Source organism: Salmo salar, chromosome ssa15 (genome assembly GCF_905237065.1).
Source record: "Salmo salar chromosome ssa15, Ssal_v3.1, whole genome shotgun sequence".
Classification (NCBI taxonomy): domain Eukaryota; kingdom Metazoa; phylum Chordata; class Actinopteri; order Salmoniformes; family Salmonidae; genus Salmo; species Salmo salar.
This window is the reverse complement of record NC_059456.1, coordinates 26,622,141-26,650,090: the sequence shown is the minus strand read 5'-3', so window position 1 is coordinate 26,650,090 and position 27,950 is coordinate 26,622,141. Positions and strand designations below refer to the sequence as shown.

General features: G+C 44.8%; 1 protein-coding gene across 3 annotated transcripts; it reads right to left on the bottom strand.

Moving 5' to 3' along the window:
- Positions 1-327: 327 nt before the first annotated feature.
- LOC106571146 (serine/threonine-protein phosphatase 4 regulatory subunit 3) lies at positions 328-27,386 on the bottom strand. Of its 3 annotated transcripts, none has more exons than XM_014143878.2 (15): positions 26,094-27,386; positions 25,562-25,617; positions 25,354-25,452; positions 24,401-25,021; positions 20,665-20,742; positions 20,327-20,443; positions 19,400-19,516; positions 14,256-14,387; positions 13,737-13,839; positions 13,281-13,439; positions 8,116-8,285; positions 5,093-5,235; positions 3,126-3,334; positions 2,625-2,839; positions 328-1,589 (listed from the first exon to the last, which is right to left on the bottom strand). In XM_014143878.2, exons 1-15 carry the CDS (start codon positions 26,233-26,235, stop codon positions 1,470-1,472), a joined length of 2,481 nt encoding a protein of 826 aa, XP_013999353.1. In that variant the 5' UTR covers positions 26,236-27,386; the 3' UTR covers positions 328-1,469. The 3 variants fall into 3 exon arrangements, with proteins under 3 accessions (XP_013999353.1, XP_013999350.1, XP_013999352.1); XM_014143875.2 differs by having other exon boundaries at positions 26,085-27,384; XM_014143877.2 differs by having other exon boundaries at positions 5,093-5,232; positions 26,085-27,383.
- Positions 27,387-27,950: the final 564 nt, after the last annotated feature.

Below are 27,950 nucleotides of genomic sequence, written 5' to 3'. Positions count from 1 at the left end.
CAGGAGGCCTTTTGCCAGGCCGTCATTGTAACTAAGAATTTGTTAACTGACCGGCCTAGTTAAATAAAAGTTAAATAAATAAATGAAAAATAAAATCCCCCCCAAAAATGTTTGAGGTGTCAGGTGACAAAGCAGCTAGAGAACATTTAAACATGAGCCTAGTCCCAGCTCTGTTCGCTTTGCCAACTCCTGTGGTCATTGTCAAACCCCTATAGGAGTTGGCAAGACGGCACAAACAGATCTGGGACTAGGCTACAGCAACATAGGAGTGCAGAGATAACACAATTCAGCCTTGCGAGTCGCTTCACAAAAGGTTGTAGGACATCATACAGCAAAGATAATTTTTAATGGTCCCAAATATTTCTGAACAACTAAGTATACACTTATGTAAAAGAAAACAACAAAAAAAAGAGAAGATATGACAAAATTGATCACATCTACAATTCCACTCAATCTTTAATCAAGACGGGATTACAAATTCTTTTTCCCAAAAAATCTGCAGTTTCAAAGGGCAAAAAAAGGGTCAAACTAGCTCAACCTACTGAGGTCTTTAAAAACCTGTTCAAGAGCGACTGAAAATGTCCTGAACATGTAAAGGCTGGGTTGTTTACAAAAACAGGAGAGAGGGAGAGAGAGAGAGTGTGAGAGAGAGAAAGAGAGTAAAAAGACAAAATAAGAAACCGCTGTCTTTTTTCTAATCAAGAGGAAGAAATTCCCTCTGAGCGACGACAATGACATCATCAAAATGAAAAACAGACAGCATTTTCGCCGCACCGGTGTCTGCCGTCTCCCGTCTGGTCATAGAAACTAAATTCTTTAAAAAACAACGTAAAAACAACAAAAAAACGGAGAGAGAAAAAGGGGGGAAATGTAGCGAAGGGAGGAGACAGAAAAAAAGGAGCTGGGTGAAGGAGGAGTCAGCGTAGGGGGTGAGTGGTGGTTCTGCGTCCGGATTGGCCGGCCCCATTTTGGGGGTCGTTGCGATGTCCTTCCCTGAGTGGGGGGTTGGGGGTGGGGCAGTGGGTCATGGTCTGAGCCAGCAAGCTCTTTGGGGTTTTAGTTTGTATGTGAGTGTGTGTGTGGATAAATGTGTCTATTTTTCCGGTATTTTAGCTTTGTTGAATTATAAATCGTCAGTCCGCCCCTTTTATCTGACGGTAATATCGGAGATAGTCATTTCTCCACGCCTTCCTCTCTCGTCCATTCGTTCGCTGCGTTCGCTCCTAGCTCTGCGGCCTCCCGATTGGCACTTGTATATTGGGATTAGTCCGAGGAGACGCGTTTCCATTCATAGTCCGCTCCTCAACAAGAGCCCCATTAAAAAAACCAAGGGGGTGAAGTCATTGATGGTTTTAACAGTTTTTGTTAGTTTCTGTGCCTATCGTGGGATCGGTGGGAAATAGTCTGGCGCTCGGAGCGAGAGAGAACAACAACATTAACTTTTTTTTATTTTATTATTATTATTATTTTTAGGAGCTCAGCTTGGACTTCTTGGACAGGGGAGGAGTCTCCTCTTTACTCTCGCCGCTCACGTCCTCTTCGTCTTCCTCGTCGTCGTCGGGGTAGTCCACCAGCCCCACCAGACCTCCCTGAGAGAGCGAGAGATGGCGAGAGAAAGCGAGAGATGGAGAGAGAAAGCGAGAGATGGCGAGAGAAAGCGAGAGATGGCGAGAGAAAGCGAGAGATGGAGAGAGAAAGCGAGAGATGGCGAGAGATGGCGAGAGATGGAGAGAGAAAGCGAGAGATGGCGAGAGATGGAGAGAGAAAGCGAGAGATGGAGAGAGAAAGCGAGAGATGGAGAGAGAAAGCGAGAGATGGAGAGAGAAAGCGAGAGATGGAGAGAGAAAGCGAGAGAAGGGGGAGAGATAATTCATCTATTCAGATCTGATCCGGGGGCCACATCAGGACCGCAAGCTACTTCCTTGGGGCCCACAGACTGATATCTGATTCCCATCCAGAGAAGTTATTCCCTATTGGAACAATTACATTTATTACTATCGCATATTACAGGCCACATATCTTTGGAGTAACCATAGACCACCTACAAAACAATCTACACCAAGGGCGCAACAACTCAAACCACTAACATAGAATGCTGGCAAATATGTTAATGAACCCCCAACAGCACACAAATAATATTTTGCACAATGTGGGCATTACTCAAAATGGCCAACTATAACAGCAGCAAGATGGGTGTTTGAGACTCCGGCATCAGACTGTGCAAAGCTAGCATACACCGCACCTGCTAATTTGGGGTAAATTGACTACTGGGAAAAGTCAGCGGTTGTTCGTAGTGGCTCTGTAAACAAACCCAAAGTGTGGATTGCAGTCTGTCCTTCTCCAGACTGCGTTCAAGGTAAGGAAACAAATGTCAATTTTCTACTATGGGTAAACTATCCCTGTCTTCTGTAAGACCTAAAGTACTAAAACACCCCCCAGCCCCTAAAACAAATCACCCCATTACTAGTCACAGAACGAAGACAACTGACAAACTGGCAGGGTTACCTGGCCTTGTCCAATAAGACATTTTCATTTTCCATCAGGAAACATTTGAAATGGTTTCTGTTCTTACGTGCCTTAATGAACACAACTCAGGTCCCCGTGGGGTAGGTACTACTGCCCACCTTTGTGGTGACTGCTGTCGGGGGCGAGCCCTTGGCCCCTGACCCTGGTGATCCTGGGGAGCCTGGCGAGCCGGGGTGCAACGAGGCGGAGGGCGGCGGGCTGGACAGGCTGGTCTTGGTAGTGGAGCCGGAGAAGGACAGCTTGAAGCTGGGGCTTTGGCGGCCCGACAGACTACTGGACTTGCCCAGAACTTCCTTTTCGTCTGAGTCTTTCACTGTGTGGTGGAGAGACCGAGATACAGACAGTTGTAGGCAGTCAGTTTGACCATTTTTAAAGACACAACTTACTTTGTTCTCAGTACATAGAGTATGTCAGCTACTTTCGAATGCATGAGATGCGCTTAAATTTTGTTAACTCAGAGTAACAGAACCAATTGAATAATCCCAAAAGTACAAATTCCAAGCTAATCCACGTGTACCTAAAAACTGTATTTCACATAACTGGCCTGGGTCAAATACATGTTTTGCCAGGAATTCATGCATTCTTTCCCTGCAACTTACGTTTCTTCCTCTCCATGAACTTGCTGATGGGGTCCATGAGGTCTTCGTTCTCGCCGCCGCTAGTTTTGGTGGTCTTGTTGTCCGAGGGGGGCACCACCGCCTCGCCATCCTCCAGCTCGTCCTCGTCCGCGTTGAACCACATCTCCTCGTCGTCATCCAACGTCCGCGCGTCCCGGCGGAACCTGTGGTTCCTCAGGATCGACCTCATGCTGTGTGAGGGGAGGTGACCAACGGTTAAACCTGACCATGACTGTAGAGTTTATTGACAGATACATAATGAATAGCAATCAATAAAGAACCGGCAGATTCCAAACTGTAAAAATGTTAAAACTATTGGTAAAGTCAATAGTGGAGGGGCATAAATATAGCAGCCCCCCATCCACTTATCACAAATTCCTCATTTGTTAAGTTCTCCGTATTGTACAGTGCTCTCTGTTACTCTTTTCTTGTATGGTCATTAGCAAAATATGCATGATCCCAATTCTAGATCCAAGATGGCGGCAACTTGAAAAAAAGAAAAAGATAGTGCTGATTTGTTGACACATTGTACCATGTCGCGTGTAGTAGTTTAAACAGTCAGTGGGTAGCGCTAAAACAATCACATATCTGAACTCTGACATCTTTATCAACGTTTGACATTAGATCGAGTCAAAAGATCACAGCTCTAGCCAATGGGAATCCTTCAAAGCCAAAGACAACCACTCTCTCACCCTGTAGCTAACGGTAGTCATTCCCAAACAACCACTGCCTCACCCTGTAGCTAACGGTAGTCATTCCCAAACAACCACTCCCTCACCCTGTAGCTAACGGTAGTCATTCCCAAACAACCACTGACTCACCCTTGTTTGGTAGTCATTCCCAAACAACCACTGCCTCACCCTGTAGCTAACGGTAGTCATTCCCAAACAACCACTGACTCACCCTTGTTTGGTAGTCATTCCCAAACAACCACTGACTCACCCTGTAGCTAACGGTAGTCATTCCCAAACAACCACTGACTCACCCTGTAGCTAACGGTAGTCATTCCCAAACAACCACTGACTCACCCTGTAGCTAACGGTAGTCATTCCCAAACAACCACTCACTCACCCTGTAGCTAACGGTAGTCATTCCCAAACAACCACTGACTCACCCTGTAGCTAACGGTAGTCATTCCCAAACAACCACTCCCTCACCCTGTAGCTAACGGTAGTCATTCCCAAACAACCACTGACTCACCCTTGTTTGGTAGTCATTCCCAAACAACCACTCCCTCACCCTGTAGCTAACGGTAGTCATTCCCAAACAACCACTGACTCACCCTTGTTTGGTAGTCATTCCCAAACAACCACTGACTCACCCTGTAGCTAACGGTAGTCATTCCCAAACAACCACTCACTCACCCTGTAGCTAACGGTAGTCATTCCCAAACAACCACTGACTCACCCTGTAGCTAACGGTAGTCATTCCCAAACAACCACTCCCTCACCCTGTAGCTAACGGTAGTCATTCCCAAACAACCACTCACTCACCCTGTAGCTAACGGTAGTCATTCCCAAACAACCACTCACTCACCCTGTAGCTAACGGTAGTCATTCCCAAACAACCACTCACTCACCCTGTAGCTAACGGTAGTCATTCCCAAACAACCACTGACTCACCCTGTAGCTAACGGTAGTCATTCCCAAACAACCACAGCTAGAATGACCACCAGCAACTCCAAACATCACTAGCAGAATTTTGATTCCACCGTCCTTCCATCCATTCAATCATTCATCCATCCACCCACCCACCCACCCACCCACCTTCCATCTATCCATCCCCCTCCCACCATCTTACAGTCTATATGTTCCCAGAGGGGGAAATCCATTTGCACCACATAGTAAAAACAATTGACACATGACAAACATATACAAAAACAATATTACCTGTCCAGTTTGGGGTTGTCAATATATTACCTGTCCAGTTTGGGGTTGTCAATATATTACCTGTCCAGTTTGGGGTTGTCCTGCCTCTCCCTCTGCTGTTCGTAGCGCAGCTTCAGTCCTTTAAAGGTCTGCACATAGTTCACGTCCTCCAGAGCCTTCCAGTAGTTCTCCACTATGTGGGCCGTCAGGGACTTCACATCCTCCTGGGGGGAACGGGAGAGTATAAAGGGAGAAAGAGAGAGAGGGAGGAAGGGAGAGGAGGAAGGGGGGAGGGAGGCAGGGAGGGATGGGAATAGGGAGAACGTACCAGTCTTGTTTAATACAATGTCCTGTGTCATGTATATATACGCACATTAGTATGTGGACTCTAATACAATTTGTGAATTCGGCTATTTCCAGCCACACCTGTTGCTGACTGGTGTATAAAATCGAGCACACAGCCATGACATCTCCATAGACAAACATTGGCAGTAGAATGACCTTACTGACTTTCAACGTGGCACCGTCATAGGATGCCACCTTTCCAACAACTCACAGTTCATCAAATTTCTGCCCTGCAAGAGCTGTCCCGGTCAACTCTAAGTGCTGTTATTATGAAGTGGAAACGTTTAGGAGCAACATCTGCTCAGCCGCGAAGTGGTAGGCCACACAAGCTCACAGAACGGGACCACCGAGTATGGAACGCGTAGAGCGTAGAAATTGTCTGTCCTCGTTCGCGACACTCACTACTGAGTTCCAAACTGCCTCTGGAAGCAGCAACAGCACAAGAACTGTTCGTCTGCAGCCTCATTAAATAGGTTTTCTTGGCCGAGCAACCGCACACAAGCCTAAGATCACCAAGTGCAATGCCAAGCGTCGGGGCTGGAGTGGTGTACAGCTCAAACATTGGACTATGGAGCAGTGGAAACGCGTCCTCTGGAGTGATGAATCAAGCATCACCATCTGGCAGTCCGATGGACAAATCTAGGTTTGGTGGGTTCCAGCAAAATCCCACACCATCAGACCTCCTCCTCCATGCTTCAGGGTGAGAACGACACATGCGCAGAACACCCGTTCACCTACTCTGCGTCTCACAAGACACGGCGGTTGGAACCAAAAATCTCAAATTTGGACTCATCAGACCAAAGGACAGATTAACACCAGTCTAATGTCCATTGCTCGTGTTTCTTGGACAAGCAAGTCTCTTCTTATTATTGGTGTCCTTTAGTAATGGTTTCTTTGCAGCAATTCGAGCATGAAGGCCTGATTCACGCAGTCTCCTCTGAACAATTGATGTTGAAATGCGTCTGTTAGTTGACCTCTGTGAAGCATTCATTCAGACTGCAATCTGAAGTGCAGTTAACTTTAATGAACTTATCCTCTGCAGCAGAGGTAACTCTGGTTCTTCCTTTCCTGTGGCGGTCCTCATGACAGCCAGTTTCATCATAGCGATTGATGGTTTTTGCGACCACTTGAAGAAACTTTCAAAGTTGTTGAAAATTTTCAGATTGACTGACCTTCATGTCTTAAAGTAATGATGGACTGTCGTTTCTCTTCGCTTATTTGAGCTGTTATTGCCATAATATGGAATTGGCCTTTTACCAAATAGCCCTATCTTCTGTATACCACCCCTACCTTGTCACAACACAACTGATTGGCTCAAATGCATTCAGATGGAAATAAATTCCACAAATTAACTTTTAACAAGGCACACCTGTTAATTGAAATGCATTCCAGCTGACTAACTCATGAAGCTGGTTGAGAGAATGCCAAGAGTCTGCAAAGCTGTCATCAAGGCAAAGGGTGGCTACTTTGAAGAATCTCAAATATAAACACTTTTTTAGGTTAATACATGATTCCATGTCTGTTATTTCATCATTTTGATGTCTTCACAATTAATCTACAATGTAGAAAATAGTTTAAAAAATTTTTTTTTTTAAAAACCTGGAATGATTAAGTGTGTCCTAACTTTTGATTGGTACTGTATATAGATAACATTTTGTGCACAAATCTGTTTACATCCCTGTTGGTGAGCATCTCTCCTTTGCCAAGATAATCCATCAACCTGGCATATTAAGAAGATGACTAAACAGCATGATCATTAAACAGGTGCGCCTTGTGCTGGAGAAAATAAAAGGCCACTAAAATGTGAGGTTGTCACACGACACAATGCCACAGATGCCTCAAGTTTGGATGGAGCGTGCAATTGACATGCTGACTGCAGGAATGTCCACTAGAGCTGATGTCAGAGAATTGAATGTTAATTTCTCTATCATAAGCCACCTGACCACATGTAACCACACCAGCCCAAGAGCACACCGGCTTCTTCACCTGCGGTATCGTCTGAGACCAGCCACCCGGAAAGTGCACACTGTCAGAAACTCCCTTTGGGAAGCTCATCTGCATGCTCGTCATCCTCACCAGGGTCTTGAGTGCCCCACGGTGGCAGTGGGGTTTCGGTTTGGACTGGCATAAGCTACGGACAACGAATTGCAATTTTATCGATGGCAATTGCATTTTATTGATGGCAATTTGAATGCACAGAGATACTGTGAAAAAATCCTGAGGCCCATAGTCGTGCCATTTATCCGCCGCCATCACCTCATGTTTCAGCATGATAATGCACGGCTCCATGTCTCAAGGGTCTGCACACAATTCCTGGAAGCTGAAAATGTCCCAGTTCTTCCATGGCCTGCATACTCCCCAGACATGTCACCCATTCAACATGTTTGGGATGCTCTGGATCGACGTGTACGACAGCGTGTTCCAGTTCCCACCAATATCCAGTAACTTCACACAGCCATTGAAGTGGAGTAGGACAACATTCCACAATCAACAGCCTGATCAACTCTATGCGAAGGAGATGTCTCACGCTGCATGAGGCAAATGGTGGTCACACCAGATACTGACTGTTTTTCTGATCCACGCCCCTACTTTTCTATTTTTAAAGGTATCTGTGATCAACAGATGCATATCTGTATTCCCAGTCATGTGAAATCCAAAAATAAGGGCCTAATTACTTTCTTTCAGTGTATATATTCGAAAATTACAATAAAAAGTTACATCACAAAAAGATGAGACATCGGAAGCGGAAAAATACTCACCACGCGGACATACTCAAACATCTCTATGATGGCTGAGTTCATGAGGTTGTAGCGTGCGCCATTGTTGAGGAAGGCCTTGACCACGGGCTCAAAGAGAAAGTTCCTTATGATGTAGCGGTTGTAGAACTCGTCCTTCAGACCAATGATCCGCCGCATGAAGCGCAGCGCGCCTGGAGGAGAGAGAGAAGGTGGTGGAGGAGAGAGAAAGAGCGAGAGAGGGTGGAGGAGAGAGAGCGAGAGAGCGGGCGGTGGAGGAGGAGCGAGCGCGGTGGAGGAGGAGCGAGCGAGAGAGGGCGGTGGAGGAGCGAGCGAGCGAGAGAGGGCGGAGGAGGAGAGAGAGAGAGAGAGAGAGGGCGGAGGAGGAGAGAGCGGGTGGTGGAGGAGAGCGGGTGGTGGAGGAGAGCGGGAGAGAGGGTGGTGGAGGAGAGCGAGAGAGAGGGTGGTGGAGGAGAGCGAGAGAGGGTGCGAGGAGAGAGAGAGGGTGGTGGAGGAGGAGAGAGAGAGGGTGGTGGAGGAGGAGAGAGAGAGGGTGGTGGAGGAGGAGAGAGAGAGGGTGGTGGAGGAGGAGAGAGAGAGGGTGGTGGAGGAGGAGAGAGAGAGGGTGGTGGAGGAGGAGAGAGAGAGGGAGGTGGAGGAGGAGAGAGAGAGGGAGGTGGAGGAGGAGAGAGAGAGGGTGGTGGAGGAGGGGAGAGAGAGAGAGGGTGGTGGAGGAGGGGAGAGAGAGAGAGGGTGGTGGAGGAGGGGAGAGAGAGAGAGGGTGGTGGAGGAGGGGAGAGAGAGAGAGGGTGGTGGAGGAGGGGAGAGAGAGAGGGTGGTGGAGTAGGGGAGAGAGAGAGAGGGTGGTGGAGGAGGGCGAGAGAGAGAGGGTGGTGGAGGAGGGGAGAGAGAGAGAGGGTGGTGGAGGAGGGGCGAGAGAGAGAGAGAGGGTGGTGGAGGAGGGGAGAGAGAGAGAGAGGGTGGTGGAGGAGGGGAGAGAGAGAGAGAGAGGGTGGTGGAGGAGGGGAGAGAGAGAGAGAGAGGGTGGTGGAGGAGGGGAGAGAGAGAGAGGGTGGTGGAGGAGGGGAGAGAGAGAGGGTGGTGGAGGAGGGGAGAGAAAGAGAGGGTGGTGGAGGAGGAGAGAGAGAGGGTGGTGGAGGAGGAAGAGAGAGAGGGTGGTGGAGGAGGAGAGAGAGGGTGGTGGAGGAGGAAGAGAGAGGGTGGTGGAGGAGAGAGAGAGGGTGGTGGAGGAGAGAGAGAGGGTGGTGGAGGAGAGAGAGAGGGTGGTGGAGGAGAGAGAGAGGGTGGTGGAGGAGAGAGAGGGAGGGTGGTGGAGGAGAGAGAGGGAGGGTGGTGGAGGAGAGAGAGAGGGTGGTGGAGGAGAGAGAGAGGGTGGTGGAGGAGAGAGAGAGGGTGGTGGAGGAGAGAGAGAGGGTGGTGGAGGAGAGAGAGAGGGTGGTGGAGGAGGAGAGAAGAACACGAGAGAGAGGGTGGTGGAGGAGGAGAGAAGAACACGAGAGAGAGAGAGGGTGGTGGAGGAGGAGAGAAGAACGAGAGAGAGAGAGGGTGGAGGAGGAGGAGAAAGAGAGGGTGGAGGAGGAGAAAGAGAGGGTGGAGGAGGAGAAAGAGAGGGTGGAGGAGGAAAGCATGAGAGGAAGTGTCAGCACTGTGTGACAATATAGCTTCCGTCCCTGTCTGTCCAAAGCAGAGTTAGATCCAGAGACTCCGCACAACACCTGCCACCCAAAGCCAGCCGTGCTAGCTGACAAGCCAAGAGACTAGTCTATCATGTTGACTTATGTCTATGGGAAGGTGACGTCAATTGAACGATGGCAGTTACTACAATCGCTAGATACAAACTAGCTAGTGATTTCACATCAGCTACAGTGCATTTGGAAAGTATTCAGACCCCTTCCCTTTTTCGACATGTTGTTACATTACAGCCTTATTCTAAAAAAGGATTAAACTAAATTGTGCAAACCCACAGTTTCCTCAGCTATCCGGGTGGCTGGTCTCAGACGATACAGCAGGTGAAGCCAGAAAATGTATTTAATCCATTTTAGAATAAGGCTGTAACATAAGAAATGTGGAAAAAGGAAAGGGGTCTGAATACTTTCCACATGCACTGTAACACTCAGGGGGAAGGGATCTGATGTAGGCTGAAGCATGGGCTTGGTCCCTCTGTATTTACCCCATTGGACAACATCCTGACTCATCTTATTATTTTATTATAAATATATAAATTATCATTATTCACTAAAAAAAAAGGTTGATTATTTTGGTTTCTACTACAAAGTAGGGCAACGTCATTGCCGGTTGTAACCACATTTGTAAAACGATGCCATTCTAGCAATTGAAGGAGTAGAGAAATAAACATGGCGGCAATGGAAAACTGGGATCACCCTCTTTATTAACAAAGGCCAAAACGACTTTCAAAATGCATATGCAAAAACTGCTTTCGAAAGTGTTTTCCTGTGATTGCATTAAGAATTGCTGTGCATTGACTTCATGTCAGAATACATGTTTCCCTCCCTATGACTCCTGCAAATGCCATCTCCTCATTAGTTATACCCACGTGGGTGACTGAAAGACGAACGAAGTCAGTGGCGGTAATGCACCTAATTTATGAAAGTTGCCAATCGCAATATAAAGTCGAGAAGAAAAAGCCTGGAAGGAGGAGAGATGTCTAGAAACGATTCGGTTGACCGTTTTATGTGTGGATTAATTGGCAGAGTAGAGAACCTTGTGCATTTCAGGTAAAATAACAACTCAATGTTTTTATCCCAGGACAAACTAGCTAGCAACAGCAAGCTAGCTAAAAAGGACAAATTAGCTAGCAAGTGCAAGCTAGCTAGCTAAATTGCCATAAATGTTTAATGCATTCGACCTGTCCCCAAATTAATGTAATTGGTTCAGAGTTTGTTTTGATATTTTAACCTGCGTGTCGTGATCGCGTTTGGTGTAGGGGGACAAAATACATTTACGCACGATGGCTCACGGCGCATCCGGTTTGGGTTCCTTGTCAGGGATGCAAACTGCTGAGGGCCCAAAATGGTGGACCTTTTTTTTGTTGCACTGAAACATGCGAAAAATCCCTGCTAGCAGGAAATGCAGGTTTAACTAACTAAACAACAAAGAATATGATCCACATGATCAGTCTCTGTGTGTAAAATAAAAAGTGGTTAATGTGAACCTAACTCACAGCTAAAAAATGTAAAGAAAGCAATCTAAATGTTATTTGTTACCTACATTTTACTGCAAATGAGAAAAAACTATACAGTAATAGTGCAGTTAGCCATGACAGCCTTTATAATAGAATGCTTGTTACCATGACAGCCTTTATAATAGAATGTTTGTTACCATGACAGCCTTTATAATAGAATGCTTGTTACCATGACGGCCTTTATAATAGAATGATTGTTACCATGACGGCCTTTATAATACAATGCTTGTTACCATGACGGCCTTTATAATAGAATGCTTGTTACCATGACAGCCTTTATAATAGAACGCTTGTTACCATGACGGCCTTTATAATACAATGCTTGTTACCATGACAGCCTTTATAATACACTGCTTGTCACCATGACGGCCTTTATAATACACTGCTTGTTACCATGACGGCCTTTATAATACAATGCTTGTCACCATGACGGCCTTTATAATACAATGCTTGTTACCATGACGGCCTTTATAATACAATGCTTGTTACCATGACAGCCTTTATAATAGAATGCTTGTTACCATGACGGCCTTTATAATAGAATGCTTGTTACCATGACGGCCTTTTTAATAGAATGCTTGTTACCGTGACGGCCTTTATAATAGAATGCTTGTTACCATGACGGCCTTTATAATAGAATGCTTGTTACCATGACGGCCTTTATAATAGAATGCTTGTTACCGTGACGGCCTTTTTAATAGAATGCTTGTTACCATGACAGCCTTTTTAATAGAATGCTTGTTACCATGACAGCTTTTATAATAGAATGCTTGTGACCACACACACATAAATATTGCACTTGGGAAAAAAACATCTTAAAGTAGTAATATAATGAAACAAACAGGCATTATATTGTTGCTCTATTATAGTGGCCACTATAGTAGACATCGATCAAGTGCACAAGGCTATGTGTTCAAAAATAACGTTCACTGAGTTAAAAAAAATTATAATCCCCCCTCATTAATAATATGACGTGTTACTGTCACGTTCAACACAACAAAAGCAATATCTTTGGGCTACACATTACTACATTGTACACTTTCTGCCTGTGGACATCTGTTCTACAATGTGCCAGCAGAGCATGATACCCTTTGTTGGCATAATTGATCTATTTCAGGCAGATAGTACACCTGGCATACTCCTTTTATCCACTGTATTGAAAAAATGAGAGAGGGAAAGTGTGCGGTGTTCCTTTCATCTCTCCATCTTAAGCCAGGCCCAGCTCCAGCTACACTTTAACCCTGAATCCACTTGTTTAACAATCAACACCTCCTTTTCACCTAATTCTCACATTCTGAAAATTAGCCACATACAGTAGAGGTAAAACATTAGTTAACAGATTTGATCAGATGAGTTGGCTAATGTTGCTCAACATTTCTCTGGCTAGCTAACGGAGATCCAGCTAGCAAGATACTTAATGATAATACTTGTTCCACAACACTTTCTCCCTCAACTCAAACTTTCCAAATGCCAGTAGTTTTTCGGTTAAAGCTCATGAAGTACGCTTCATCACCTTCTCACCCTCATCTCCGTGGTCAGGCTTCTCACCTAACGTTACCTCTTCGTTATCTTTCAGGGGACGCGCTGGTGTAACTGACAAGCTGCCTTTCCAGAGCGCTAGCTGATGCTGTAACTAGTAAGTTGGTTGTCTCTTCTCTCTTCAGTCGGGTGCTGCGCTGCATTCTTTTGTTATGTGAACAATTGGCTGAGCCTTCGATACAGCCAGTATTGCTCCAAACGCGCATCACTCGATCTCCCCTCCCTCCCTCCCAAACTTTGCTCATCGGATGTACACGAATCACGTAGGTCACCTATTTTGGATTCAAAACGGCATATTTCACCTAAAGGTGACTAGTTTGCATCCCTGAACAGTGAACTTTAACCCCTGACTATACGGTGTATGTATGTATGTATGTATGCATGTATGTATGTGATATATATATATATATATATATAGGGGACTCACAAAGGGCCAGGAAGGCGTGCTGCGAGGCGGTGAGCACCAGGACACGGCGTAAGACGTCCTTGTTGATGATGTAGTTCTTGATGTGGTAGGTGTGGTGCTCCACGCAGAACGTCAGCAGCTCCAGGATCAGAGCCAGCAGCTGAGACGTCTGGAAGTCATCTGGGGGGGGTTCATAATTATCATAAAGCACTCACACACATACAGTACAGTGGCTCATATGGTGAGCGCGTGTGCGTGTGTGTGGGGGTAAGATTGGTGTTCATTCACTCACACATACAGTAGCTTATCTCAGGTGAGCGTGCCTGTACATATAACTTTCAGTGAATGTGTCCTTCCTCATGATAATCAGAGAACTCACATTACAGTGGGCCATGGACAGGTCAAAAATAATGTCATCTTTGCACACACACACACACACACACACACACACGTGCGCACAGGGGATTGATGACTCACCTTTGCTGAGTTTGTCGTCTGTGGTGTTGGCCAGTAGAGGAGCAGAGAGGATGTGCATGCAGTGCTTGTAGAAGAAGCTTAGGAACTCAGTCTTCTCAGTTTTCTGCAGGAGGACCAGATACAAACTGAGTTACAAACACTCCCAAGTAAAAAACAAAGCTTCAACAAAACACAGGAGATCTACACCAGGGATTAGACGAGAGAGAGGCCTCATCTCCGGACGAGAGGAGAGAGGTGTGAGAAGGAGCTAGACCTTCGTTGGCGATGACCAGCATGTTCCCGCGTGAGGGTTGTTAGCTCAGGGTGAGAGGTGTAAGGTAGGGTGAGAGGTGTAAGGTAGGGTGAGAGGTGTAAGGTAGGGTGAGAGGTGTAAGGTAGGGTGAGAGGTGTAAGGTAGGGTGAGAGGTGTAAGGTAGGGTGAGAGGTGTAAGGTAGGGTGAGAGGTGTAAGGTAGGGTGAGAGGTGTAAGGTAGGGTGAGAGGTGTAAGGTAGGGTGAGAGGTTAAGACGCTCTACTCACGTTGGCGGTAGCCAGCATGTTCTCAGGGTCCACCAGGGTGCGCAGCAGGCCCATCAGCTGCACGGCGCCGCCCAGCTCGGGGTCCGTGTCACAGATCATGTGCTCGATGATCAGGTTGATCAGCAGAATGTCCTGGGAGAGACACGGTGGGAGATACAAGAGAGACTTTAGACAGACACCATTAGCACTGCTCCCCCTAGGGACAGATCTGGGATCAGCTTCCCCTCCCCCAAACCTAACCATTAGTGGGGGGAAATGCAAAACTGACCCAAGATCAGCGTCTAGAGGCAATATTACCACTAGCACTCATGCTACCTTTAAAAACACATAGGCGACTCAAAGAACGTCAGACCGGATGATGTGAAAACCTGTTGACTACCGTACGTTGCTTGGCAGTTTGCCTGGCTGGCTGATTTGAAGAACATGCTAGCTTAGCAACATCCAAAATTCCAAACTGAACAAATATGGCACTTTGAACATCCAAACTTCCTAGCTACACTGTAGGTGATGTTGCTAAACATATCCTGATAGACATTAAAATGAGCCTAGTTATTGTTTTAGTTAGTCTTCATGACTAGTCTTATGCTAACAGAAGGCAAAAGGTTCAACCTTTTAGGCATCATTGTCTCATTGCAAACAATGACATCAGGTGTCGTCCTGGCATGATGAGTCGCCTATGTGAACGCAGCATCATGCACAATGGTGGCGTTCCAGGTCATTTTTATTGCAGTCAAGCTGTGCAGATTACCAAAGGATTCAAGATCACAAAGCCTGGAACGTCTCAGGAATCTCATTGATGGGACATAAGCCTAGAAATATTCTGAAATGCACAGCAGCGCGACAGCAAAAACGACAACCTGGAGCGTCACCCCTCACAATGTTCCAACCAGTGGTTGGAACCGGTTCAGGGAACATAACCGAAAACCGGAAAATAACAACATTGAGGAACGAAACAGAACCGAAAGTGATCTCTAGTGTTCCGGAACAGTCCGTTATTTTGGTTGTTTCATATTTGTACCATTTCGATAGTCCATAACTGTGAGGTTAGCATCTCGGATGTCCTACTAAGGGAAATGCAGGGGTGTATTCATTAGACAAAAAACGTAGCAAATTCAGTTCCAAACGTTTTGCAAAGGAAACAGCTTAAACCAAAGGGAAAGCATTTTTTGCAATGACAACGAGAGTTTCTATTGGACAAATTCAGGTACTGTTGAAGTTGGAAGTTCACATACACCTTTGCCAAATACATTTAAACTCAGTTTTTCACAATACCTGACATTTAATCATAGTAAAAATTCTCTGTCTTAGGTCAGTTAGGATCACCACATTATTTTAAGAATGTGAAATGTCAGAATAATAGTAGAGAGAATGATTCATTTCAGCTTTCACTTCATTCAGCACATTCCCAGTGGGTCAGAAGTTTACATACACTCAATTAGTATTTGGTAGCATTGCCTTTAAATTGTTTAATTTGGGTCAAATATTTCGGGTAGCCTTCCACAAGCTTCCCACAATAAATTGGATGAATTTTGGCCCATTCCTCCTGACAGAGCTGGTGTAACGGAGTCTGGTTTGTATGCCTCCTTGCTCACACACACCTTTTCAGTTCTGCCCACAAATTTTCTATGGGACTGAGGTCAGGGCTTTGTGATGGCAACTAAAATACCTTGACTTTGTTGTCCTTAAGCCATTTTGCCACAACTTTGGAAGTATGCTTGGGGTCATTGTCCATTTGGAAGACCCATTAGCGACCAAGCTTTAACTTCCTGACTGAGGTCTTGAGATGTTGCTTCAATATATCCACATACATTTCCTCCCTCATGATGCCATCTATTTTGTGAAGTACACCAGTCCCTCCTGCAGCAAAGCACCCCCACAACATGATGCTGCCACCCCCGTGCTTCACGGTTAGGATGGTGTTCTTCAGCTTGCAAGCCTCCCCCTTTTTCCTCCAAACATAACGATGGTCATTATAGCCAAACAGTTCTATTTTTGTTTCATCAGACCAGAGGACATTTCTCCAAAAAGTACAATCTTCGTCCCCATGTGCAGCTGCAAACCGTAGTCTGGCTTTTTCATGACGGTTTTGGAGCAGTGCCTTCTTCCTTGCCGAGCGGCCTTTCAGGTTATGTCGATATAGGACTCATTTAACTGTGGATATAGATACTTTTGTTTCTGTTTCCTCCAGCATCTTCACAAGGTCCTTTGCTGTTGTTCTGGGATTGATTTGCACTTTTTGCACCAAAGTACGTTCATCTCTAGAAAACAGAACGCTTCTCCTTCCTGAGCGGTATGACGGCTGCGTGGTCCCATGGTGTTTATACTTGCATACTATTGTTTGTACAGATGAACGTGGCACCTTCAGGCATTTGGAAATTGCTCCCAAGGATGAACATTTCTTTTGATTTTCTCATGATGTCAAGCAAAGAGGCACTGAGTTTGAAGGTAGGCCTTGAAATACACCCACAGGTACACCTCCAATTGACTCAAATGATGTCAATTAGCCTATCAGAAGCTTCTAAAGCCATGACATTTTCTGGAATTTTCCAAGCTGTTTAAAGGCACAGTCAACTTAGTGTATGTAAACTTCTGACCCACTGGAATTGTGATACAGTGAATTATAAGTGAAATAATCTGTCTGCAAACAATTGTTGGAAAAATTACTTTTGTCATGCACGAAGTCGATGTCCTAACCAACTTACCAAAACTATAGTTTGTTAACAAGAAATTTGTGGAGTGGTTGAAAAACAAGTTTAATGACTCCAACCTACCGTAAATTCCGGACTATAAGCCGCAACGTTTTTCCCAGCTTTGAACCTCGCGGCTTAAACAATGACGCGGCTAATATATGGATTTTTACCGCTTTCAAATTTTTTTCTCTCCAAAAAAACACATTCTGTGACGTACTCAGTTTTTTGGCGGCATGAAGCTTTCATTAGACCAATGAAATTGCAGAACGGGTTAACCTGTTAGGGCTAGGGGGCAGTATTTACACGGCCGGATAAAAAACGTACCCGAGAAACTGCCCAGAAACTAGAATATGCATATAATTATTGGCTTTGGATAGAAAACACCCTAAAGTTTCTAAAACTGTTTGAATGGTGTCTGTGAGTATAACAGAACTCATATGGCAGGCAAAAACCTGAGAAGATTCCTTGCAGGAAGTGGCCTGTCTGACAAGTTCTTGTTCTTCTTGACTCTCTTTATTGAAAACTGAGGATCTTTGCTGTAATGTGACACTTCCTACGGCTCCCATAGACTCTCAGAACCCGGGAAAAAGCTGAATGATGTAATTCCAGCCCCTGGCTGAAAAACATTTGGTAAGTGGTCTATCAGAGGACAATCAGACTGTGGCGCGTGCACGAGACGACCCCATGTTTTTATTTTCTCTCTCTTTGTACTAAAACACAGATTCCCGGTCGGAATATTATCGCTTTTTTACGAGAAAAATGGCATAAAAATTTATTTTAAACAGCGGTTGACATGCTTTGAAGTACGGTAATGGAATATTTAGATTTTTTTTGTCACGAAACGCGTCGGGCGCGTCACCCTTCTTTACCCTTTCGGATAGTGTCTTGAACGCACGAACAAAACGCCGCTATTTGGATATAACTATGGATTATTTTGAACCAAACCAACATTTGTTATTGAAGTAGAAGTCCTGGGAGTACATTCTGACGAAGAACAGCAAAGGTAATAACATTTTTCTTATAGTAAATCTGACTTTGGTGAGGGCTAAACTTGGTGGGTGTCTAAATAGCTAGCCCTATGATGCCGGGCTATCTACTTAGAATATTGCAAAATGTGCTTTCACCGAAAAGCTATTTTAAAATGGGACATAGCGAGTGCATAGAGGAGTTCTGTATCTATAATTCTTAAAATAATTATGTTTTTTGTCAACGTTTATCGTGAGTAATTTAGTAAATTCACCGGAAGTTTGCGGGGGGTATGATAGTTCTGAACGTCACATGCTAATGTAAAAAGCTGGTTTTTGATATAAATATGAACTTGATTGAACAAAATATGCATGTATTGTATAACATAATGTCCTAAGATTGTCATCTGATGAAGATCATCAAAGGTTAGTGCTGCATTTAGCTGTGGTTTGGGTTTATGTGACATTATATGCTAGCTTGAAAAATAGGTGTCTGATTATTTCTGGCTGGGTACTCTGCTGACATAATCTAATGTTTTGCTTTCGTTGTAAAGGCTTTTTGAAATCGGACAGTGTGGTTAGATTAACGAGAGTCTTGAAAAAAAAAAATGTATGAAATGTATGCATTTACTACTGTAAGTCGCTCTGGATAAGAGCGTCTGCTAAATGACTAAAATGTAAATGTAAATGTCTTTAAAATGGTGTAAAATAGTCATATGTTTGAGAAATTGAAGTAATAGCATTTCTAAGGTATTTGAATAACGCGCCACGGGATTCCACTGGCTGTTACGTAGGTGGGACGAAATCGTCCCACTGGCCCTAGAGAAGTTAAGGTCAAACAACTTTTTTGTTTACTGTTTAGATTAAATCGAGCGCTCTCAAACTTCCCATCATTCTGATTACGGAAGTCATTTTGTCACCCTCATCATGGCAAAGACACGGAGAAATGCATATGATGCAGCTTTCAAGTTGAAGGCGATTGATCTGGCTGTTGGAAAAGGAAATAGAGCTGCTGCACGGGAGCTTGGTCTTAATGAGTCGATGATAAGACGTTGGAAACAGCAGCGTGAGGAATTGACTCAGTGCAAAAAGACAACTAAAGCTTACTGCTAATTTTTTATTTTTTGTTACAAGCCGTGTTTCATTAAAGCCTATTTATTTTTGTAACAAGCCATGTTTCGTTAAAGCCTATTTATTTTTGTTACAAGCCGTGTTTCGTTAAACCCTGTGTAAAGTTAATTTGTTTCAATGTACCGCTAGGCACCTGCGGCTTATAGACATGTGCGGCTTATTTATGTTCAAAATAATATATATATTTTTTAATTCAGTGGGTGCGGCTTATATTCAGGTGCGCTTAATAGTCCGGAAATTACGGTAAGTGTATGTAAAATTCCAACTTCAACTGTAGGTCCCTCCCCGCTTAATTGTGTTTGCTTATGTTTGGTTCATATTAAAACACATCCCTGGTATAGGTGAGAGCTGTACTCACGTCATCGTTCTGCTGGGACTCCTGCATGACAAACTCTCGTACCATAGAAGGGTTGTACTCCACCAGATAGGAGAAGATATCGGTGGCCGCGCCGCGCACCTGCACATCATCCATCCCCTGATGGCACGCACACACACACGACATCAGTCACAGAACACAATGGAATAGAATACTACGGAGTAGAACAGAATAGAATAACAACTTCATAAGTAGATAGTCAAGGAAAAAAACAGCTGAATTTGTTAGTAATTGTTAAAGGCGTATGGCACCTTAATACGCTGGTCAAAAAAGATCAGTGAAATGCTTGAGCGGTATTTGATTTAGTTTGCCTGGTCAAATGGAACGCCTCCAAACGTTATTTTACCATTTCTGACCCTGACGCCCAAGCTTAATTAACTGAATGTTGACTGATTTTATTCCAGTGTCATACACCTATTGGTGGCCAGTTCACATGGGCTTATAAGTAACACTATTATTTCTTTATGTGCACAAAGTACAAAACTAAAATTACATGATCGCTAAATACTGCACAATTTAAACACCTCAGCAATCCCCTTTTCACCAAAACATGTGTAAATATTGTACTATAAATTGGGCCTTCCTGTATTATAGTGATGTTAAAATGTTTATTCTGTTCTACTGAGACATTTACTTTATGTTCCTATTATTATTTATTATTGTTGTTGCATTGTCCAGAAGGAACCTGCAAGTAAGCATTTCATTGGACGGTGTATGCCATACATACAACTAATAAAACTTAAAAACGTGCACACAGACCATAATCTTGGCAAGAACAGCTGCCATTTTGTCACATTTTACAAACAATACATTTCTTCTTCTCCCCAAGACTATGAAAATAAAATCCTCAAACACTTTCAAGTATTTGTCGTGTATGACCCAGGTCTGGAGTGCTGTGTGGGCTCTCACCAGTACCACCTCTAGTGCAGGGAGAATGCCCATGTTCGACAGCGTCTTGAAGAAGGCTTCTCTGTTTTGAGGTTGTAACGTTTGGGAGAAGGCGCAGAACTCCTTTAGGAAGTTTACCTGTGGGGAAGACAACTTCATGTTAGCCAATGACTACTATACAATGTGTGAGAAAAGTGGAAATAATTGTCAATTTTGTCCAAATAAACTATTGTGCTTGATTCACATTATAAGACCAGGCCAAGCCAAGCCCTACCGGCCTGGTAATGCGACCTAGTTTGGTCGGGCCCATAGTGGGAGTCCGGCATTAGTTGCGTCTGTGCTGATGTCAGTTGGCGTACCAGTTCGTATCGCTTGTCGTCGTCTGTGGCCTCGTCTGTGAGCTGTGCAAAGAGGTCTGTCAGGAACTTCTCATCGTCCTGACCGTGAAGGAAAGAAAAACAAAAGAACAAAGGATGAGCAGGAGGATAACGGCATAAGGTTTTACACGGAAACAGACCTGTCCGTTTTTGAGTTTGACTCCCAAATGGCTATGGTTGGAGAGGGGTAAGCTGATCGTAGATCTGTGCCTATGAAGGCAATTTGTATCTGAAGCTTGCATGGTCAATAGGTCTGCTGATGTTTAGCTGTCCCACCATGACGTGTTTACCCTGGGGTTGTTTCAATAGGCACGAAACAAGAGAACATTTTTCCAAAAAGAGGAAGTACTACCGGTCCTTGTCCAATAGGAACACTCATTTGAACTTTTAGTTGAAAAACATTTGAACTTAACAACCCTGACTCACCGTAAGAGGAAGTTGAAAACCGTTTCCTAGATAAAGGACCTTTATGAGAAGTCCTTATTAGTGATGGGGGGGATGATTGTTACATATCGGCATATTTATTTATTTGACTTATATTGCAATATAAATGTTTTCATTAATCACAATATTTTTTTGCGCTAGTGGGCAGTACCTGTGACAAAACTCTGTTTCCTTCTAGAGCACGTTCTCCTCTTTTTAAAATGATGAGCCAACATGTTGTTTTCAGCACTTATTTCCATGACTGATCAAAACCTAGTTTTGGAATGGCTCTCGCTTATCCCTCTGCAGCAGACATATAGTGAGCAATATGTTTGGAACATTTAAAATAGCAGAGTTGAAATACATTTAGATTTGTAATATACTGAAAAAAATATTTAAAAAAATGCAACATGCAACAATTTCACCGATTTTTACTGAGTTACAGTTCATATAAGGAAATCAGTCAATTGAAATAAATTCATTATACCCTAATCTATAGATTTATCACGACTAGGAATACAGATATGCATTGTTTTATCACAGAAGAAAAAACAGTCAGTATCTGGTATGACCACCATTTGCCTCAAGCAGTTTGACATCTCCTTTGCATAGAGTTGATCAGGCTGTTGATTGTGGCCTGTGGAATGTTGTCCCACTACTCTTCAATGGTTGTGCGAAGTTGATGGATATTGGCGGGAACTGGAATGCGCTGTCATACATACCGGTCCTGAACATCCCAAACATGCTCAATGGGTCACATGTCTGGTGAGCACGCATGACATGGAAGAACTGGGATAATTACAACTTTGAGGAATTGTGTACAGATCCTTGCGGCATGAGGCCGTGCATTATCATGCTGAAACATAAGGTGATGACGGCAGATTAATGGCACGACTATGGGCCTCAGGATCTTATCACGGCATCTCTGTGCATTCAAATTGCCATCGATAAAATGTAATAGTGTTTGTTGTCCGTAGCTTATGCCTGCCCACACCATAACCCCACTATGGGGCACTCTGTTCACAACGTTGACATCAGCAAACCACTCGCCCACACGACACCATACACGTGGTCTGCAGTAGTGAGGCCAGTTGGACATACTGGCAAATTCTCTAAAACGACGTTGGAGGTGGCTTATGGTAGAGAAATGAAATCAATTCTCTGGCAAAAGATCTGGTGGACATTCCTACAGTCAGCATGCCAATTGCACGCTCCCTCAAAACATATGTGGCATTGAGTTATGACAAAACTTAAGTGGCCTTTTATTTTCCCCAGCACAAGGTGCACCTGTGTAATGATAATGCTGTTTAATCAGCTTCTTGATATGCCACACCTGTCAGGCTCACTAGTGTATGGACAATATCTGGGATCTTCTATTTCAACTCATAAAACATGGGTCCAACACTTTAATATTGCGTTTATATTTTTGTTCCGTATACATATTGTATCAGCATCTAAGTAATTCCTAGTCACAACATTTTTACCATAGTTAGCCAAGTTTCAGAGTCAGCCAATTAACTTTTCTTATTGGACAAGCCCAGCTAGTCCCTCGCTGCTTCAGTCTGCTTTCTTCACTTTGGTGCCTGATTAACACAGCCCATGTCTGTCCGTTTCCCCCCACACAGCATAACTTGTTTACAAAACACTCTGCCGTTTCCACGGAGACTACCGTACATAAACAAGGTGTGGAGTTGACAGTGCAAAAACCATAATGTCACTTGCCCATAAAAGCAGCCAATCATTGACCATGGGTACAGCACATACAAGACAAACTAAAAAGCACATGCTTCCTTTATAGTGAGAACACACAGCAGTTATTTATACTACACTTTATCTGGTGTTTCTGTACTGATACAAAGGCTGACCATTTATTTTAGTTCCAAGCGGTGGGGTTAGGGCCCGGCTGACCAAGCGGTGGGGTTAGGGCCCGGCTGAGCAAGCGGTGGGGTTAGGGCCCGGCTGACCAAGCGGTGGGGTTAGGGCCCGGCTGACCAAGCGGTGGGGTTAGGGCCCGGCTGACCAAGCGGTGGGGTTAGGGCCAGGCTGACCAAGCGGTGGGGTTAGGGCCAGGCTGACCAAGCGGTGGGGTTAGGGCCAGGCTGACCAAGCGGTGGGGTTAGGGCCAGGCTGACCAAGCGGTGGGGTTAGGGCCAGGCTGACCAAGCGGTGGGGTTAGGGCCAGGCTGACCAAGCGGTGGGGTTAGGGCCAGGCTGACCAAGCGGTGGGGTTAGGGCCAGGCTGACCAAGCGGTGGGGTTAGGGCCAGGCTGACCAAGCGGTGGGGTTAGGGCCAGGCTGACCAAGCGGTGGGGTTAGGGCCAGGCTGACCAAGCGGTGGGGTTAGGGGCAGGAGTATAAACCTGGCCAGAGAAAACTCTGGGTTCTAGGTACGGTTCGCAAGGGTTTATATAGCCTGGGTACCAGTCTCTTTACTAGCTAATCCACTTCCTGTACTCCATGTCAGACTGGCCTTTCTTCAAATACGAACACTATCAATAATGAGCTTGAGGAGATCACCCTCACAGTTATCGTCCAATCAAAACGATTATGCAAATATTGGAACACTACCACTTTTTCTCTCCACAGAACATGTTGGTATCTGGTTGCTAAGCAATGGTTTGTTTGTCCAGATGAAACCAGTCTGTCAAAAGTTTCTAGCTCACATCTAAATGCATAACGCAATTCAAACAACAAAATGCCTTAAAATATAGCAACTTGCCTAGCTAACAGCTAAATGTTTATTTTTGACTTTGTTATAAATTATAATTCTATTTGAGGCTCCACATGTCATCATGGAAAATATTCAATGTTATTTCCAACAACCAATGAGCAACTCTGCTGTAAATCCAGCACATACTGAATGTTGAGATTGCCAAATAAACGGGCCTTTCGGCAATGACAAGGAGTGGAACGTTAGCGACTGGTACTCAGACTGGGGTTTATATGGCTATCATAAGAAAAACTAAAACGGAAATAAAAACCAAAACACAGAAATCGCTGACATTTCACCATTACAGCACGCTCCCCATGTGTACACCTGCATGTGTGTGTGTAGCGCCTTACTCTGGCCTATGTTGTCCTGACTGTGGCCACTTAATTCAAATCAAAATCAAATGTTATTTGTCACATCCTTGGTAAACAACAGGTGCAGACTAACAGTGAAATGCTTACTTACGGTACAACAATGCAGAGATAAAATGTTACTAATTATAGAAAAAGTAAGGAGGAATAAATACAAAACATTTTAATGTTAACTGTGCATGCTGGTGCCCTCCCTGTGTCCCCACAGACTCACCTGCAGCATGCCCACGATCTCCACCTTGTTGAAGAAGATGAACGAGTGCAACGTGGAAAGCATGTTCTCTTCGAACACCGACGGCGTGGGCAGCACCATGTCCTGGATGTACTGCACCCGGTACGTCTGGTGGATCTTGGCGCGCAGCTCGGGGTCGCCGATGGGGATCACCTCCTTGAAGCGGGCAGTCTTGGTGAGGAAGTCACGGTGGCGCCGCGGCGCAGCCCCCAGCACCGGGTCGTGCTCCAGGCAGCCAATCACGTCCATGATGCACTCCTCGGAGAACATGACCTCGAACAGGGCCGTGCGGTTCAGCAGGAAAATACCCTTGACAATCTCGTAGAGGTGGTGGAGGCCGTCGGCGTTCTCCAGGTCCTCGCACTGGCGGAAGAGCTCCAGGAGCTTGCGGATGTAGCCCTCGTTCTCCACAGCCAGGGCCAGTTTCTCACGGCGTAAGGGCGAGGGGAGGGAGGAGGCCACAAGTTCGGCGAGCTCCTCGAGGCGGCCCAGCTCACAGGGTGGGAGCTCGAGCCCCGGGGAGGACATGTCGTCGAAGCGCTCCTCCTCCGACTCGTCCACCAGCTCTTGGGTGATGTCCACCGACGGGTCCTTGCCCTGGACCTGGTAGAGATGGGACAGAAACACGGGAGTAAACATCATATGAACAAACCAATGAGTTATAACACCACAACATTAGGGACAGAACAGAGAGAAACATGAGTCAAAACACAACACATGAAGGCATTAGTTATACATAAACATGCATGCGCTAACCTTTAAACCATACTTAGAAATGTAGAAAATTCAATTATCTCACATTAAGTGAGTGCTAAACATATAATTATACTTCATTATTAAGGGATTTTGGGCTTCTAGCCACAAGACAATAGAGTTGAGTATGTTCCACCTTCATCTTATACTCACACGCAAACAGAGAAGAAAAGTGGGATTACCTGACAGATTTTCTCCCAGATCTCATCGCAGCCGGCCTTCTCCTGGAAGCTGAGGGCCAGGTCATAGTTCTCAGCCTCCGACCATACTATCAACGTGTCCTGATGGAAAGAGACAAAACAGCACTATTACTATCATAAATACGCTGTTAGAATAAGACAGGAGACATTACGCTAACATTCAAGTGTCTTCGTCTAGCAAGTGACTCACCTGTTGTTTCTGGTAGGCTGTGTTTGGGTTTATCTTCGACTCCAGCAGCAGGGAACCTGGGGGTGTGAAGAAACACAAAGTGAGTTAGCGATAACACCAAAAACTAACATGCAGTATCTCGGCCCCTCTTTGGGTGGCTGTGGGGACAGTGTGATTATGTAACTGTAAGGCAATGACACACCGTTTAGACCGAGCTGCGTTTACAACAGGGGCCTGGCTGAGATGGGGCATGATATTCCATGATCACTTCTAGCTATGTATTTGTATCTTTTAGTGCACATAGTATGAGGATTCAGGGTCAGTGACTTGTATTGAACTCAAGGGCTCAATGGACCACCCACTAATTAGATATCAGGCTCCTCTTTTGACTTTCTTCATAATAGTACACAAAAACGAGGCTACGTAGTTTGTTTACAGATAGCTAGCTAGGTGTTATCAACAACATCGTGACATGATCAGAACAAAGAGTATAGTAATCAATCAATGGTTGTGAGTATTAGTGAGAGTATAACAATACTTTTACCTGACTCACCATCGCTCTCCGCTCGCACCAGCAGAGACATGCCTTTCAGCCGCTCTACATAGCCCGAGGAGACGTGTCCGGTGCCGCGGTCGTCCCATTGTCTGTCCTCGTTGAGCGTATAAACTTTGACTCGGCGGCGGGTGTCCGTCATCTTGGCAGGTGGTCGTGACCGCTTTCCCCCAGCCGACTTCTGTTTACCTCGCGCCGCAACGCGCCAACTCTACCGACTGCCTAGTATGGTGGTTGTGAGGATCAACTACCGTAGATCCACTTAGTCAGTAGATTTCAAAAACTAGATTAACTAGATGGTTATCGCAGGTCGCTATGTGTAGCTTGCTACAGATGCTAGCTGGCTTCCACAAAACTTGTCTCGCGCAGACCAAAAAGCCTACGACGCGTCCGTTCGCGCTGTCTAACAGATCAGTTAGCTAGCTACCTACACATTCTCCTTCAGAAACTAGCTACACAAACAGTACAACCATAGCCCAAATAATACGTATATAAACTAGGTTCGAATGGGAAACATTCAGTGTAATATTATGGCTATGTTAGAGGACTTCAGCTATAGTACACTGAGATAATTGCTGTATGCTAGCTAGCTAGCTAGCTATCTACCGGAGCTAACTAGCTAGCACGTTAGCTAGCTAGTCGGCTAACTGCCTTGCTACATTCAACATCTTATGAAAACAGTACATTATTATACATCGACAAATACCATGCACCGGTTACATTATTGCCCGTTTACGAACCGCAAACAGTGTCGTTAAATGTAGCCCGACGTTTCCGATCAGCTATACGGCTTTCTATAATACGTTAGCTGCTAGCTATTTCTTTCCCAAGTGTTCCGCCATGTTCTGGCTCTGGGCCGCGGAGAAATCCGTCTCTCTCCTCACTGGGTGTCCTTGCATTTCAAAATGAGGCAGACCATCAAGCTGTAATCGTATAACTCCCCCCAATGTTATGTTTCACATACTAACATTATTTGTCATTCATTTCCATCATATACTGCTTATCTAGATAATTGTTAACTACAGCCCCTGTGACCATTCAGCCATCTTGGGTCCCTTCAGAAAGTCAGTACGGGGTTTCCAGCACAGCAACAACAGGGCAGCACAATAGTATCCAGCTGCAGCCCCGCAGTAGCCTGTCACAAAACTAGCCTGTCACTAAAACCAATACCATCGACAGGCCGTGGTTAATCCCTAGCACAAACATGTTAACTTTTTCTTTCCTCCTTTCCTAACTTCGAGGAAAGGGTGGTAGGGATGGAAAGGAATCTAGAAAAGGAGGTAAGGAAGTTAGGAAAGGAAGCTAGGAAAGAGGAAAAGATAGGGAGTTAGAAAATGGAGTGAGGAAATCGAGAAAGGAATCTAGGAAAGAAAATGAGTAAAGTAAAGGAAGCTAGGAAAGAGAGCTAGGAAAAGAGCTAGGTAAGGAAAGGAGATAAGGAAATAGAGATAGTGGAATAGTGGAATAAGAAGTAGGGAAGGAAAGGAAGTTTTTTTTTACACTGTTGCTACTCGCTGTTCATTATCTATGCATATTCGCTTTACCCCTACCTACCTCAATTACCTCAACTAACCTGTACCCCCGCACATTGACTCGGTACCTCTAATACTCGTTATTGTTATTTTATTGTGTTACTTTTTTTTTACATTAGTTTATTTAGTAAATATTTTCTCAACTCTATTTTCTTAAAAATGCATTTTTGGTTAAGGGCTTGTAAGTAAACATTTCACAGAAAGGTTTACACCTGTTGTATTCAGCGCATGTGACAAATAAAATTTGATTTGATTTGATTTGGAAAAGAAAGGGAGCTAGGAAATGAGGTTGGAAAGGGAGCGAGGAAAGGAGAAAAGGAATCTA

What these genes read in the sequence shown, in the direction of transcription:
- LOC106571146 (XM_014143875.2), bottom strand. Translation starts at nt 26,235, where the DNA reads ATGACGGACACCCGCCGCCGAGTCAAAGTTTATACGCTCAACGAGGAC. An exon ending in AGTCCCAGCAGAACGATGAC is followed by an intron (nt 14,388 to 19,399) that starts GTGAGTACAGCT and finishes TGTCTCTCCCAG; the next exon opens with GACATTCTGCTGATCAACCT. An exon ending in GCACGCCTTCCTGGCCCTTT is followed by an intron (nt 8,286 to 13,280) that starts GTGAGTCCCCTA and finishes TCTCTCCTCCAG; the next exon opens with GCGCGCTGCGCTTCATGCGG.